At 39.6% G+C, this 16,500-nt stretch overlaps 1 protein-coding gene across 7 annotated transcripts in view; it reads left to right on the forward strand.

Moving 5' to 3' along the window:
* TPK1 (thiamin pyrophosphokinase 1) overlaps positions 1-16,500 on the forward strand; it is a 284,460-nt gene that overhangs the window by 159,629 nt on the left and 108,331 nt on the right. For 6 of the 7 annotated variants that reach the window (XR_009966076.1, XM_062625397.1, XM_062625401.1 and 3 more), the window contains one exon: positions 9,041-9,136. The exons of the other annotated variant lie outside the window; for it this stretch is intronic. Coding sequence is in view for 5 of the 6 variants with exons in the window: in XM_062625397.1 (XP_062481381.1) it covers positions 9,041-9,136 (96 nt within the window). In the remaining variant the exon portion in view is untranslated. The remainder of the gene's footprint in view (positions 1-9,040; positions 9,137-16,500) is intronic. 7 annotated transcript variants of the gene reach the window in all.

Raw genomic sequence — 16,500 nt, forward strand, 5'->3', positions numbered from 1 at the left:
CTTTACAGCATTGGTACTTCTGACATGAGAATCTCTTAGAGCAGTAGATAAAAATTTTCCTCCAATTACTTCCCAAAAGCAACAGCTGTTTTATGTGTTAATTTTCTGCCTGTAGTTAATGTGGAGTATGTATGGTTAACAACAAATGCTAACTTCACTCTGCATTACTGTTCTGGTATGTTATAAATATCCAAGTAGGATGTAGATCTGGTGTAGCAATGCTGGAAGATGCCAAGTTTTGGCAATGTAAACCTGCTGCTTTTCTCAGGCACCAGCCTGAGTGCCTGAAACTGGACCAGGCTGGCATTTCCAGTGCCTGAACCACTGGAAATGTTGCGTGATTTGCTTAGAAAAGTAAAGGAGACATCCATCAATTTAAGTCGGCCATTCCCTTCATAGAGCAGGAGACATACGACTGGAAAGAAGGTTGCAAAACTGAAGAGGAAGAAGGGCAAGGCATATTGTTTAAAATGTTGAACACAGCTGACCTGAAATGTGCTAAGGATATGTATAGTCTAGCGTTATTCTTTTGATCTACATGAAATGCTCCTGAAATGATGGGGTATTCTAGACAATAAATAAACTCCCTCTACAGAAAGTTTTTTCTATTCCTTGTGACATACAGCTCTTGTGCTGAGGCTGAGAAGTTTTAGAAACTGCCAGACAGAACAATAGCAAGGGGGAAAAAAAGAGTATTATCTAGTCACATACCCAGCCAAGTTTTAGAACTTAATGCACAAATTAAAGGCAGCCAGCTGTTCATAAGAAAACTAACAAGCAGTGGGAAATCATCAGTGACTTACCTGAAGGATCAGTCCTGGGACTGATCTTGCTTTTTTTCATTAATACCCCATTACCAACAAGAAAAATGAGCTACCGAATTGTATTGTTAGCACAAATTTTTGAGTTTTACACACAATAGGAGGATTTATCTTCAATTTGCTGTCTTTAGGTAATCAAAATTTTTGAATCCCTTTGTACTCATTTTGTACACGTAGGCAGCTGTGTAAGAAAGTAGTGGGGTTTTTTTTTGCAAGCACAGCACATATTTGAGGCCTGGTCTCAATTAATTCTGTCCAGTGATTGATATCTGAGATGTAGCTCCACTCTCACCATCCAAATTCTGTTGAGAACAATTACAGATCTCTACAACTAGGACAATACTGGAACAAGGATTCTGTCACATAAAGCCTGTCTGAATGCAAGAGAGAGAGACTAGCTGTACTGGTTGTATATATGTAAATAAGCTTAATGATTAGAAACACCCTGCAGGGAATATTCTGCCATCAAGGTTAACATCTCTTTTTGCTATTTTTGATGCATTTTTCACAGTCACAGTGTTCTGTGGTCCTTAGGTTGCTGGCAAAGTATCATATTAAGATAGTAGTTGATATGGCTAAAATTTGCCAGCCCAAATCCTTGAAGACATCACAGTATGAGCCTTGCTGTTTTCTCCTTGTTTTTCTTACCTTGAGATGATCTTGAGAATTGGCAATCAGTCTGGAAACTGAAGTCGATTCAAATACAGTGTCTGCTTATTAACTTTAGTTCTTTAAAGTGTCTGTCATCCTAGGTGATAAAAAGCAAAAGCTGTTAACCTGAAGCCCTTTCAATTTAAAATAAAACAGAACAAGAAACCAACCAAACACCAGCCACCCCACCCTCAAACCCCAAACAAACCCCAGTTTCCTTACTGTGCATAAAGTGGTGTGGGATTTGAAATGCAGATAACCTCTCTTGCTTCCTACCACCTCATAAAAGCTACCTCGGATGGTTGAATTGCAAGGAGTACTGCATGCCCTATTTGTTCAGCTTTGTGAAGCATAGGATTTGTGGTTGGTGCGGCTTTTCTATTTCCTGTTTTATTTCAGGAGAGTGCTTGACTCTTCCTTGCATTGTCATTGGTGCAAGTGCCAAAGGCAGTATTAGTTTTAATATGTCTTTAAGTGTAGTTACAGCATTTTAGATATGATGTTGTCGTGCTTTAAGCCCTGTCGGCAAGGCAGCCACGCAGTTTCTCTTTTCACTCCCCCCCCCCCCCCCCTTGCCCTCTCCCTGCTCCTGGAGGGATGGGGAGGAGAATCAAAAAGAATGTAATTCTCATGGGTTGAGATAAGAACAGTTTAGTAACTAAGGTATAACACAAATCACTGCTGCTACCACCAATAATGATAATAATAAAGGAAATAACAAGGGAAGAGAATACAACACCGCAGCACCAGCCGACTGATAATACCCAGCCTAACCGAGCACTGGCCAATACCTAGTTCAACCCCGCAGTGAACCAGCCCTTCCGGGTAACTCTCAGTTACATCCTGGGCATGACGTGCTGTGGTATGGAATACCTCTTTGGTCAGTTTGGGTCAGGTGTCCTGTCTCTGCTTCCTCCCAGCTTCCCCTCCTCCCTGGCAGAGCATGAGGCTCACAAAGTCCTTGGTCAGAGTAAACATTACTCTATAATGTAGTAACAAAAAACATCAGTGTTACCAGCGCTGTTCCCAAGCCAAAAGTCAAAAACACAGCACTGCATCAGCTACTAAGAAGGAGAAAAAATGACTGCTACTGCTCAACCCAGGACAGATACAGTTCTTAGTCTTGGTTCAAAGTGCATCCAGGTCAACAAGACAGACTCTCACTGACATGTCTGGGTGGCGTGTGCTTCCCTTCTGTCAGAGACTGGTGCTATTCCAGCACTCTGATTCCCCTTACACAAGCTACCTCATCTCTTCATACATAAATGCACACAGATAGAGAGCAGTTCCTATTTCCAAGTTATTTTCCAAGAAAAGCAAGGTACCATAATCGATCCTATCACTACGTTAGGAGCCAAAGGGCCCAATCAGCTTGGTAGACAAAAGCTTTTCCCAGTGCTAATTACAGAGGGAGCCTGACCATCAATTAAAACTCTTTCTCTTTTCAGAGAAGGAAGGGCACATAAGGGATATTGCAGAGAAGATCCAAAAATAGCAGGTGGCTGTCACTTCTGCATTGTGCTCAGTTTTAATCATGAGATTGGAGAAATAACATGTATGGGTTGCACAGGGATGTACAAATGTAGGTCTACAGTCTTTAAGCGCCAGAAATGGGTATGGAGAGATATGGATTGTACAGATGAGACTGCAGCTCCTGACAGACCTTTCTACCTGTTTTCTCATGCAACATGCTTACTTTTCTGCTTTATTTAAAAGTTTTAAAAGATGTCAGTGGTCTTCTGATAAAGGTGTTGCAATGATTTATATTTTAGTGCACTTTCTGACCTGTTGGTGAGTATTTAAGCTGTCTGCTTTCATTTGCCAAACTCAATAAATCAGAAGATTTATTCCATCCAGTGTGTGTATATGTGTTTGTGTATAAACTCTGGGAATTTATCCAGCAGATGGAATATTAACTGTGCTGTTCAGTTTTTGGTTGTTTTTTCTTTTGTTTTATGCTTGGGTTTGGTTTCTTTGGCAAAGGCGGCATGTTGGCTTTCTTTGGTATTGGTCGAATACCAACTAAACAGACTCATATTTTGTTCATTTTAAGTAATTGTCATGATTTAATGAATAATAGACTTTCCTTTTGAAAGGGAGCAACCTCATTAATGCAGAGGAACTCTCATGGCTGCTATCTCAACATCAAATGTATGGTATAACAAAGCTATACTCCACCAGAAGCCACATGCTGCCTCATCAAAAACAAAAACAGGAAACATTTTGTTTACTTTGAAAAAGACCATATCAAAATAGAAATAGGGGAAGGGAGGAGAGGCTGCAGCTGCTGCAGTCTGAAGTTTCAACTATAGAGCTCTTATTTTTTAATCTTTTTTTAACACTTGTCAAATTTGACAAGTTCATGGAGCTGTTGGTTTGTGGGGGTGCGCATATGTTTACATACATTTACTGTTTTATTTTCATGCCACCACATAGTTCTTATTTAATAAGTGGTATTATATAAAGTTAAAAGTGATGGTCAAACTGAAGCATTCTTGGTTTGTTTTGCAGTAATGGGGCTTTCAGTTGAGAGTGGATTTCAGTCATTTGGCTTCCAGTGCATATGCTTCAACTATACTAATAAATTATTTTAGTTAATCTAAGTGGCAGTGCCACTTAATGTGCGATTGGACAAGTGAAAACATCATCCACCCAGAACTGAAGGCCAAGCAATCTGTACAGTATGAGCTTTGTGCTGATGCCAAGCCAAAATTGAATCCAAATACTGAAAGAAAATGCATTTCACTTAATTATGTATTTTTGGCTATTTAAATATCCAAAATCATTTTCACCAATTACACATATTTGTTTTGTTCTCTACTGCAGAAATCAAAAGGCAATTCATACAATTAAGCTGATCAGAAGAGAAGCTGTTCAATACTTGTTGTTCAGCAGTATTTGAAATTCCCAAAAGAAATCAGTGAACTGCTTTGCCTTCCGTACTTGCATCCCACTCCCAAGCTATAGCTCAAGCTGTGTGTTCTTATTCTTTCTCCAGTCCTGTCTCTGTTAAATGTTTTCAAAAACTTCATGTGACATTCTTGCCTGCTTCATCTTTATCCCATGCTAGTCCTGGTTTCCATTCTGGGAAATGTTTCAGATCAGCTGTGAAACACTGGGTCAGCAATACAGACAACCACTGTCTGGGTGACTGCCATCTCTGCAGAAAATGTTTCCCAAACTAGTTGGGTTTTTTTAGTTTCTGACACTGCTTGAATGCTCTGGTCTTATAACATCACTCTTCTATTATAGATGAAGTGGTAGAACATGATGTCTGTCTTCTGTTAAACTTGATTGCGCATCCACATGTTCATCTTCTTCGCTAGTCTTGGTCCAAAACCTTCAGTCAGACCCTGTAGTCCCTTTCTGCTCATTGGTGCCTGGTCTAGAGCAGCACTTTGCTTGGATCCATGTATGCTTTTTCCTACAGCTGGTTTTCATTATCAGTTGCATTGAATCCAGCTCAGAATGTATTTGCCTGCATATTTGGGTATGAAAATGGTTTGGGGGCTCAAAACATTCAGGTGAATGCAGCTAGTATATGAAGAGTGTTTAAGTTTGTCATTGTCTGAGTGGGTAAAAGTGAAAGAGGATACCAGAGGGGTGAGGCACTGAAAGAGGTTGCCCAGAGAAGTTGTGGAATCTCCATTCTGTGAGATGCTCAACCTGGACTGAAAAGGGCCTTGAGCAACCTATGTACTTCTAACCTAGTCTTGAATGAGGGGTTGGAACAGGTGACTTTGAAAAGTCCCCTCCAACTGAAATAGTTCTGTGAATCTATGGCTCTTACTCAGTTGCTCTGTGGGGTATTGGACTGACTAGGTTTGGGCAGGTGAGAGAGCAGGTGTGGTCTAGGGGAAGGAGAATGTGTAGAAATACCATTTAATTTATATAGGTTCCTTAAATTCTACTTGTGCTGTGTTTTGAAAGGCTCTTTAAGCTGTGTCCCTTCTTCTAACTTGAGGATATATGGTTATCCTGTGTCTGTCATTAACACTGTACATAAGAGCATGTGTTGAGACTGGTACCTCAAAATTGAGCCTCAGTGCAACAGGAATTGTTAAAAGCCTGATCGGGACATCACTGGTGCAACTTAGTGAGCACAGCCAGACACAGGCTTCCAAAGATCGATTTGAATTGCTTGCCATTAAGAGAGTTTTGGAGATAGGGTACAAATTAGAGTATTTTATGTATTCTGTCCTAATTATACTCTTATGCTCAGAAAGAATAGAGAAAGAACAAACATGACTTTCTTTTAAAAAAAGATTAATAAGGACATGGGGGAATGGACACCTACACACTGCTTTCTTCAAATACACAACGTGCTGTGATGCTTAATATTTCTAAAAATGGGAGAAATGCTGAGATGTTCAGATTGACATTTCAGTGCCTGTCTGATTTGTGTGTCTGTCTGAAATATAGGGTTCAATAATCCTATTATGTGTGTCTGGCACACTCCTCCTTTAGCGATGTGCCTTCCATAACTGCTATAATAAGACAGAACAGCCAAAGCCTAAATCTGTGTGTCTCATCCTGTCACTCAGCAAAAGTTATACTGTCATCAGAAGCACTGTATTGTTTTCTTTCCTGCTGTGTGGTATTGAGTTTTCTAACCTTTCTTAAAGTTAAATTTGTTTGGCTTTTTAACTTTCTTACCAAAGGTTAATGTTATTAAGTTGAGCAGGTAGCTGTAAAAACTACAAGCCTTACTGCCTACCTTGCAGTAGTTGTACTGTCCTTTTATTAAACTCTAGCTGCATCGGAAAGCTCTGCCTTGTAGATTTTTGTCATTCAGGAGTAATATGGTGAAGGTTGACAAGAACTGCATTTGAACTGTTGTCCAGTTCTGTGGTATAAAGTATTATGTTTGATATGCCAGGAGCATCAGATTTATCATAAACTCTCTTACCATCAGTGAACATGAACTGCACAGACATTAACTGCAGCTTGCTGTAAAAAGGATGCAGGAAGATGCAAGTGCTGCTGCCTGTCTTCTTCCCCAGCACAGCCTGACCATGCTAGTCTCTTTGCCACTGTGGCAAAAGGAGATCTAAAGTCTCTGCTAATTCCAGAGCTGGTTATCTGCTTGATGTGGAACGAGAATAAGAAATTAGTTTAATTTGAAGGAAGTGGTGACACTTGGTCAACGTTTTTCAGTATGATCTACAGCAGTACTTGTATAAAGTATCAGAGGTGCAGTGAGTGAACAGTTTCGGGATACAGTACCAGGTCTGAAAGTAGGATGTCCATGTGTGCTGCATCATGGAGTTCTTCTGGAGCTGCAGTTAGTCACAATCAGTGCTCTGCAGCCACCATGCTGACATTACCTTGCCTTGCAGTTGCTCTGAAGCATTTTTCTTATAAAAGAATGTCCTGAGAAGCTAGTCAAGAACTAACTTCCAGTGAAATGCTTTTAACAGTAGAAAGCATAAAATAATAAATAATAATTGAAGTTGTTCTAGGTTAGCACTTTAAAAATACATATATAAAAAGCCAATTTGGTCTTCCCTGGGTGGAAGGCAGAACTGCAGCCTACCTGTAGCTACCAAACCCTGACTGTCCAAGGAGGAGTTCCAGTTTGTTAATGACTGCAGGAAGTATTTCAAAGTGCTGGGGGAGAGTGAGGGTTAAATCTTTCATTTATAAATCGGTATCTATAAACCACTTCTACCAGTGCTGTGAAGCCAAGCTATGACCCTGGCAAAAGATAAAAGATCTTCCTTCTCTCCTGCTAATTTAAGAGTGCAGGTTCTGCCTTTTCTCCCAAGCTCAGCAGTAGCTGTCCCTGCCATTGATTTAGTCTTTGTCTGTCACGTTCTCATGCTGTTCAAAGGCTGATGGTGAAAGACTGGGGAGGTTGTGTCTGCCCACAGTTTCTCATAGCTTGGTCTCTCTTACCACTGTCAATGCCAATAACAAGACTGTGTGAGCACCCTGTTCTTAGCGAATGAGACATCTTTTCATTTAGAGTGGCTTTAATTAACAAATTCCCTTCTCTAGTTCTCAGAACCAACTGTGAACTTTCTGGGTGGGCCCGAACATCCCTATATCTTTCCTGGGCTCCTTTGGTGTCTCTGGCTGGTGTTCAACTCACTGTTCATTACTGACTCCAGATGGCTTGTGTTCCTTCTCCCCCTACCTGTGTTATGCTTTGGCCTTTCCTGGTGAAAGGAGACATGGCAGCTTTTCAAATTGTTTGATGCTTACCACTGAGTCTAGGCTCTAGCTGCATCTTCCCTAGCTTTTTCATGGTGGCAGCAGCTTCATCAAGGGAGGTCTTTGATCATATAAGCTGTTACTGCTATATGATGCTTCACCTTGGCCAGCCTGTTATTACTGCTTGAAAAGGTATTTAGAGCAGTATCAGGTATCAGAAAGGCTACTGCTTTTGACCAGTTTCCCTTTCTGAAGGTTCTGAGGAGGGAGGAGAAGTAGTATAATAAAAAGCTTTTTGTTATCTCCTCCCTTATCTCTTCCACTTCATCCAAATCCCCTACTGTGTTGCTTGGTTTTATGTTCATTCTGGCTGTGCAGGGAAGCATTTCAGTGATAGTGTCTTCCTATTGGAGGCTCATTATTTTGTTGTATGCAATCCACTAAACTCCATCCATGCACTGGCTGGGGAAATCAGTCTTCTGTACTTTATTTTTACCACTAAGGTAGAGGCAACTTTAATATGCTGGGTTGTTTTTCTGATCTAACAGAAGAATGTACTTTATACACACATACAAAGATTCTGTAGTATGAATGCTTGTCTCTTATCAGTTGTTACTGTGTGTAGCAGAAACATAAAATCTGTCAGATAAAGGCAAAGCTAGGAGGCTTTTAAGGGGACCCTGAAGTTGTAGGAGGGGGAACCTGTAAATCTAGCATGTATGGTTCTTAATTTACGATGCTGTATTGGGGATTTTATATCCTTGAAATCTCTTTGGATAGTGACTTTATCTGACAGATATACTCCACTTTTCCTTATTCAGCTTTTTATCAGAGACTTAAGAATTACTTTAGCTCTCAATTAAGAAAACTGAACTCCTGCTTTTCTCCACTTTAGCATGCTTTCATCCATGTTACCCCACTGTAAGGAAATTGTATCACTGCAGATTAACTAGTGGAACTGCACTGGTTCTGGGATGCCTGAACACTATGGTATGCTTATGTTTATATACATTTGAATATATGTAGCAGAAATGTAGTAACTGCAGCACCAGAGGACAGTTATTTTCCTGATCTTGGAAGTTACTGATCACCTGGGGCTCACTATAACAAAACATGTCCATCCAGCAGAGCATTGTACAACATGCTCATCCAAACTCACAAACATACTCGATGGGTTTTGAATATCTACCTCTGTGCCTATTAAACCATTGTTTCATAATAATGTGTTCAGTTGGGACTTAGGTCTTTGGGCTCTGTAAAGGTAATATTCTTTTACTTACTTCTTTATCTCAATGCAGAGACTTTAAGACACGTTGACAGCAGTTAATGTCACCAAAGACAATATTAGTTCTTGTAATTGAAAGATGACTGACACTGGGGGTTTTCCTCTCCATTTTTCTGCTTCTTCACAGGGATGTGAATTAATTGAGACGATGGATCAGGACCTCACAGATTTCACCAAGTGCCTTCAGATACTCCAAAAAAAGATAGAGAACAAGGGTCTCCAGGTAAAGGCAAAACATCTTTTGTCTCTAGTTCTTAGTAATTACTCTTCCTCTCCACGTATTTTGGTTTATTTTTTAAGTCTGTACTGAAATGAAACTGTTTCCTGTAGCCTTGGCATTCTGTGGTTTTGCCATAATTTACTGCACACCTTGTAAGCATTGATGCTTCTGCTAAGAGGAATTACACAGTGTGTCAATGAACAAGGGCTGGCTCTCTCAAAAGGCAGCTTGTATTGATTTTTGTTAATGAACTACCCAAAGTGCAGAAGAGCTGTTGTGGCTGGTGTTCAAAGCAAGAGTCCCACTTTGGCATGGAAATATAATTTCAAGTTTTGGCACACTGAGCCTTGATGTTCATCTCCTTCCTCTCCCTTCCCAAAGGTGAGTTGAGGGGGGAGGCAATCATCCTGCCAACATTACATATGGTAAGCCATACCTCCTTCTGCAGAAAGTTCCCCTGGAATCAAAAAGAACCTTTGCAGAGCAAGCTGTGTACTAAACTTAAAAGGAGCCATATGGAGTTGCCAGCTGCTCATTTCATTCGAAAGGCACTGGAGGCAATGTTCCCCCTCCCATTCCATAATTTGGTTTTGGAAGCCCACTATTTTTTTGTCTCTTTGAGACATGAAGTTAAAATTCCTTGGGTATTTCCAACAGAATGAGTTGGTGGCAGATGTGCTCTTGGGATTGATGTCCTTTCCTCCCCATCAAGCAGTCGTTCATAAGGGCCAAGTTCTCTCTTCCACTCTGTACCTATAGGTGAAAGGAACTAAGAGGAAACAGCTGCTACATACTCTTACCAATAGTGAGGGCAATAGACATGTAAGAAAATGAAAGCAGCAGCATATGATGGAAGGAGATGTGTAAACCTCCTCCTTTTCCATTTTCATGGTATCAGGATAGGAAAGTTGCCTGACTTCCTGAGCTCACTGTACTCCAACAAAGCAGCAAGAGATGGAAATGCAAATACCACTCCCTCTTTCTTTACTCTCCTCACTTCAGGCTCATAAAAAATTAACCTGGTTTTGCTTCAGCTATTTTGAAATGTCATTATCTTCTGAAGCAAATATGGGACATTTCAGAGTTCTGTTGCACAATGCCCATCTGCAACTGTGTCTCCTCTTGCCACCCTCAATATAGGCTGTTGTTCATCAGGGCTTTTTTCCCCAGTCAGTATAGACAGAGAGGGGTTTCTCTATATACTTCTCTTATCTGTCTGGCTGTGAGTCAGGAACCCCTTTATATGGTAGTTTTTTGCCCCCTATAATTTATCATTTCATGAGCACAGAGGGGTAGCTTCCCAACTAGGACACAAAGGATAATGGTTGCCATTAGAACAGGTGACCTATGCTTAGGATTTGTTTTGACTTTGGTGAGTAAGGTGCTTCCCTCTTAACAGAATTACCCTTAGAATGAAGGGGAACCTGAGTGTTTCCTGGATTTGGTTCATTATCAAATCCCAGCAATTGCTACAGAGGGATTCTTTTTTTAAGGTATCACAAGAGGTTTTATAATGAATAATCAATGTGTGATTAAAATAAGAGCAATGGGAACATGACAGCTACAGATGTGTTTCAACTATAAGTAGCCTGTTTGTAAAACTTTGAATTCCTTGATCACTCTCCTAGGTAAAGCCCTGTTAAGTTGGCTAAAGGATACTGCATTATAATCCTTGATATTTTGTCAAGTACAAGCCAGAGTGTAATTGCAGTAATTGCATAGTTCATGCCAATGCACTAAACATAAGATTTCAGTTCAGTTAGATGTAACATGTGCTTTAAATACAATCAGGAGTTTTTCAGAGGTGCAAGACGTAGCACAGATATGTTTTCTAAAGTTAAGTACTGTGTTTGTTCAGCCCCAGCTGCTTCTTACTTGCAGTGTCTCTTTCATAAAACCTTAGTGAGAAGCTATGAGCTGATTCACGCACACTGGCAAAGCACGCAATTCTGGCTTTGGTATCCTTTGTCTTCTGACATAAGGAATTCCCAAGAAGTTGTTCATTCAACATAGACAAGTATGAGAAACTTAAGCAAATGGAGCTGAAAACTGTATCACAATTGTATAAATAACTAGTTTGGGTTCCAGTTTGCCCTATTTTCAAAGTATTAGGTATCATTCATTAGTGGAAGGCTTGGTAATTGTTCTGGATGTCTTTATAATGCAATACTTAGCTTGATGGCTGGTCTCCAGGTACCACAGATTCTGAGTGCTTACAACATATACTGGCCTTAGTTTATAGATGCAGCCTTTTGGCCCCTCTGAAACTCCAGCCTCTTTAAATACCTGCAATTGCACAGGTAATGTGCTGGCATACAAAATGTCAAGTGGTGAGAAAACAGACTGTTCAAGCCATAGATCTAAAATGTTTGAGGAGAATGCAAATTTCTTCAGAGCAGAAAGCTACCATTGAATTCTGTGGTCACCCAGGAAGTACATAGAATTGAGAAGAAAGGAAGGTCCAGGGTCTGAAATCTAGAAGTGACTAAAGAAGGGGTTTTTCATCTGCATTGGGATTTTTGTCCAAAAGTACAAATTTGCATGTCACTATGACGGTGTTTTCCCTTCTGGAAAGAAGTATCATAAAAGCTTTCCTTTTAACTGAGAGTATTCACTAGCTGGAATATGTCTTCCTAGTTCCAGGGAAAATACTTATGTCTCCAGCTTTGATTTTTACCCGCTTTGTCTGGTTTATCCACAGCACTTGTCAAAGAGGAGTATGAGAGACAGTACAAATCTGTTTTCCTATGATTTATAGTTGAAGTTACTAAACAAGGAAAATCTCTCTTTAGTATCTTTAAAAAAAAAATATATTGATACTACAATCATGCTGTGTTTGCTGCTCTTTCTGGGTAGCAATATGTTAAGCTAGGAAATGAATTACATGCAATGTATATACAATCCTGTGACATAGTTTATCTGGATTAAATTCAGCTGTAAGGAGTGAGGTATATGAAACAGATGTTTCCCTGTTGGCTAGAGAGTAAGTTATCACTTACCTGATACACTGAATGGATAAAATTTCTGCTCTGATCTATTGGTCACCTCTACAGAAGCTGTATGTCATGGAGTTTTTTGAGCTCACATGAATGCATGGAGGCAGTACTTTGTTCCAAAGGAATTTAAGTTTGTGTAATTTACTTTCCATGGCTCTGCACCTCTGTCCTCCTCGTCTTCTCCCTTCCTGTTCACCCAAATAGCATTTGATGTTGGAATAAAGTAGTGAAAGATAATCATGTTCAACAGCTTTCTCAGAGGTCACCTGAGTGAGAGCGAAGGTGAGATAGACACTCAGTGCCACCACCGGAGAGAAGGCTGCAAACTTAGTTTAGATTTTGCTAGTTGTTGGAAAATTCAGTTTGAGAAAAGGCCTTAGAGATGCCTTTACCACTAGAAAACATGCAGCTGGAGTTGACAGTCAACTGAGACACAAATCTGGAAGAAAACCACCTTGTTATTTGAATATCTGTCTTCTAGAATAATTAGCCAAATTCATAACTGTTTTTTCCTTGTCTCAAATATAACTTCTTACAATAGTTTCTGAATCCTCAGGGTCACTCACTTCTGGTTTACATTGAATAGCCAAGTCATGCAGAGAGCAGCACTGGAGTCATTTTGTGATAATCTAAGTCACCTAATTATATGTATTTATAATTACATATTGCTGTGAATATTAGAACAAGCAGTAATTACATACTGCAGTGAATGTTAGAACAAGCAGTACCCTTTATATGTGGAAGCTAGAATCAGTCTTAATTTTCCCTCTCCAAAGCCCTAATTCATTTGTGAATCGCATTGTATTGGATAGGTGAAGCAGTGAAATACCACCAACAGAATGTGACTCCTGAAGTTTCTTTCCAACCTAGAGGCTGTTACATACTTCTCTTTCTCTTTCTGCATGACTGTGAGTATGCATGCACGCACATGCATGTAAATGCACACATTTTCTTGCATTATACCTTCCTGGCCTTATATGATGCTTTTTTAATGTCTTCATCACTCTGTCTTTATTTCTGCTGTATGTTTCTTTTCTGGTGTTTATGGTCTATTGAACACTTAGGTGTGCAACATTTTGCTTTACTGCTTTAATCACTATTTTATCCATTCTGCGGTTATGTGGGTACTTCCCTTACTTCATTACAAGACCTTCAAGTAAACTTATTTACAGTAATTTCTGTCTGGTTCTACTTTCTGTTCTTAATTTTCTCTCATGTAACACAAGCTATTTCAAGAAAACATTTGAACTGGCAAAGTGGTAGGCATACTTACAGTATCTCTTACTTAGAAATCAACATGTCTTGCATTAAAAGTGAACATTACTGTCTTCAATTTGCAGGCTGGAGAGCAGAAATACAGAAACAACTTGTCCACAGTCTCCCAGCATGCTAGTGGTACAGCTGGGGAGGATACTCCTACTCCCAGCCTTCATCAAGTGCTTTTTTCAGAACAGTGTCCCTGGTTTGACTCACAGGCAGCTCATTGCAGCTCACGGCAGCGAGAAGTGGAAGTGTGTATATCAATTATGGAGTTCTAAGAGAATCCTCATAATGTAAAGATAGATTTAAGCCATTATCTTTATCTCACAGTTACAAACTCAGCTTTCTTTAACTATTTCATCTAAAATACCATTTAGTCTTAAAACTAAACTCTGGGACTTTTCATTTAACTTTATTATCTTTTCTGCTTAAAAAAAAGTTAAAGCAGCTCATTTGGTTATATGGGCTGAAGATATAAGAAATGAATTTTATTGAAACCTACATGCCTCCTAGTGGTTTAATGTTAGTGTGTTTAAATTGATAAAAGCATCAATGTCAAGATGAAAAGTGAAGAAATCCAAACCAACTCTTCCTAGAAACCCTTTGCAGTAAAGGGATACTATACTAACATTTCCATTTTTAAATTACACTTTAAAGGTTCAATCTGTTAGCGGTCTAAGATAGTCTTTTAAGTGAATGCAAGCATTCTTCTCTTTGCTCTTTTAAAGAAAGCGTCAAATCAGTCTGCTTTCTTTTCAGTTGAGGGAGGCTAAACTAAGCATAATGCTAGTGAAGTCCTGTGTTTCTAAAGTGCTGAAGGGAAGACAGTGATGTTCATGTACCACCTTCAGCTATGCAGTGTTCAGACAGGTTAAGCACCCCAGGTTGTCTTTACACTAAGAAAAAGACCCTGAAGGAAAACAGAAAAAACTCTAAAATGAAACTCAGGAAATTTCATGCCAGATCACTACTTGTTTTCATTTCTGAAAACTTTTGGATACCCAGAACAGTAGCAGGAGTGGCTTTTAAAAAAAAGCCTAGGAATGAGGACAGGCTGTTTCAAGGATTTCGGAACAGGGAAGTAACTAAATACCATAAACAGGGGGAGAGGCAGTCTGGAAGATACCAAAGCTGGTATGGAACTGGAGCATGCAGCTTTTACAGGGACCTTCAAGTTTGTGGCTCTACCTCCAAATTCCATATAGGACACAGGGCTAAGAATGAAACTATTTTGTTTTGGTAGCACTGTTGAGTTTTTCTTCTTAATGCCTCACAGGAAGAGAACAGACAATGCAAATGAGATTTATTTTAGGGGAAGTTAAATATGTGTAATGAAAAGGTTTCTAAACTGTCAAGTGCTGTATCAAAAGGTTTTTATGCGTTATTAACAGTAATCCTCTTCATAAACCTTTGTCAGAAACAAATGGATCTAAAACGTTTCCTGAAAATTCTCACTTAAAAAAATGTAGAATTTCATAATAACTTTCAACAGGAACAAATCCCTCTATAGGGTGTACAGATGTATCCTTGAGTGATGACTATTTCAACTCTAAGGTCCAAATGCACCTTCCAGGAGTGTAGTATCTAACCCATCTATCCTACTGTTGAATTATTTTGAGGCTTCCCATTGTACAGGTATGGCAAAGTACATTTCTTCTAATATAGGCTATCAGAACTAGTCAGTTCCCAAAGAGAAACAACCTAATTTCGTGAAAGGGAAGCAGGCTGTCTACCTGCTCCAGTAGAGTTGTGGGCATCAAGACACACTGAGTATCTTTGTGTTAGAATAATTTCATGCAAAATGGATGTCTTCAAGAACACAGCACGTCACATACTGAGTAATTTTCCTATGTAATCCTTCTATGCCCTACAGGGGCCTGTATTGGGTCTATGAAGATAATTTAAAGAAAAAAGCAGAAGTAGAGTGGGATTTCTGGACAGTGCATTGATTTCTGTTTGTTGGAAGTTGGTTGGGATCTTGGATGTCAATTTTCCTTTTCAGAGTATTCCCACTGTTGAAAAGTCAGTAGCACAAGCTCAGCAGAGGTGGGGACTGATAGGTCTTCATAGCAGAGCTGCACTGTCAGCTAGACTTTGCCAGTTCGGATGCTCACACTCTTTTTAATCAGCTACTTTTTGACACTGCTAAGGAGGAGACTCAAGGGGGATGGTCTCTTCAGCTTGCCTAAAGAACCCATTGAGCTTCCCTTTTAAACAACTACATAACTAAGTACTGAACAATTAAAGCTCAGTATTTTGTGCAGATTAAATGTGTGCATAAAATGTTTACAGCTTCACAAGCGCCTCCAGTTTAAGAAATCATGCTTCATTTCTTTTTAAGCGCATGGCTAAATTTATAGGGTCTAGCGGGCAGTGCAGAAAAATAAAAGAGATATTGTAATGGGTGTAGTCTGACATTATTCAGGCTGTGTTTAGCTTACCTGCTATAAATACTGAACCTACTCTGAAAAGGAATATGGACTTCTAAGATCCTAACCCACTTCCTTCAACATGAGAATATCTCCAGCCTCTTAGAAACAAATTCAAAACTTCTTTCTGCAAATCTGCATGGAAAAATAAAACCGAAATTCATTCTGTACTGCCCAGGTATTCAGTGAAATCACTCGTAAGAGGAGCTATGTGCAGAATAGGGCCTGAGAGACACTGGAAATATTTTCTGTCTTTAGTTTCAGATCTTGTATCTGTCCCTTGAGTATAATAGGACAGGCTATTATCCCCTTGTTCGTCATGAAGATTAATGTTCAGACCAGCTGAAAATATTACTGTTCTGTTGGGACCTATTGGGAGATCTTCAGACCTGTGTGAACTCAAGTTTAAACTTTTTAAATAGCAGAGCTAACATCTCGCCCTGGTTAGGCACAACTGCCTCCTGTCATTATGTCCTCTGCAGTGCTGCTGCCAGAGCAGGAGGATGCCCCGCAGCTCCCTGTTAATTGTGGCATCTGTTATACAGACTTCATTGCTAAATGTTAAGATATGCAGGGGAAGCGCCTGAGCCATTAATTCTTACCAGATGAAGTAAATAAACAACCAGCATCACCCTTTAATGCAAATGAAGATTTTTCCATTTTCTGTATTATCATAGAATCG

Source organism: Pezoporus occidentalis, unplaced genomic scaffold, assembly GCF_034315485.1.
Source record: "Pezoporus occidentalis ecotype Australia unplaced genomic scaffold, CSIRO_AGI_Poc_V1 ctg28, whole genome shotgun sequence".
Classification (NCBI taxonomy): domain Eukaryota; kingdom Metazoa; phylum Chordata; class Aves; order Psittaciformes; family Psittacidae; genus Pezoporus; species Pezoporus occidentalis.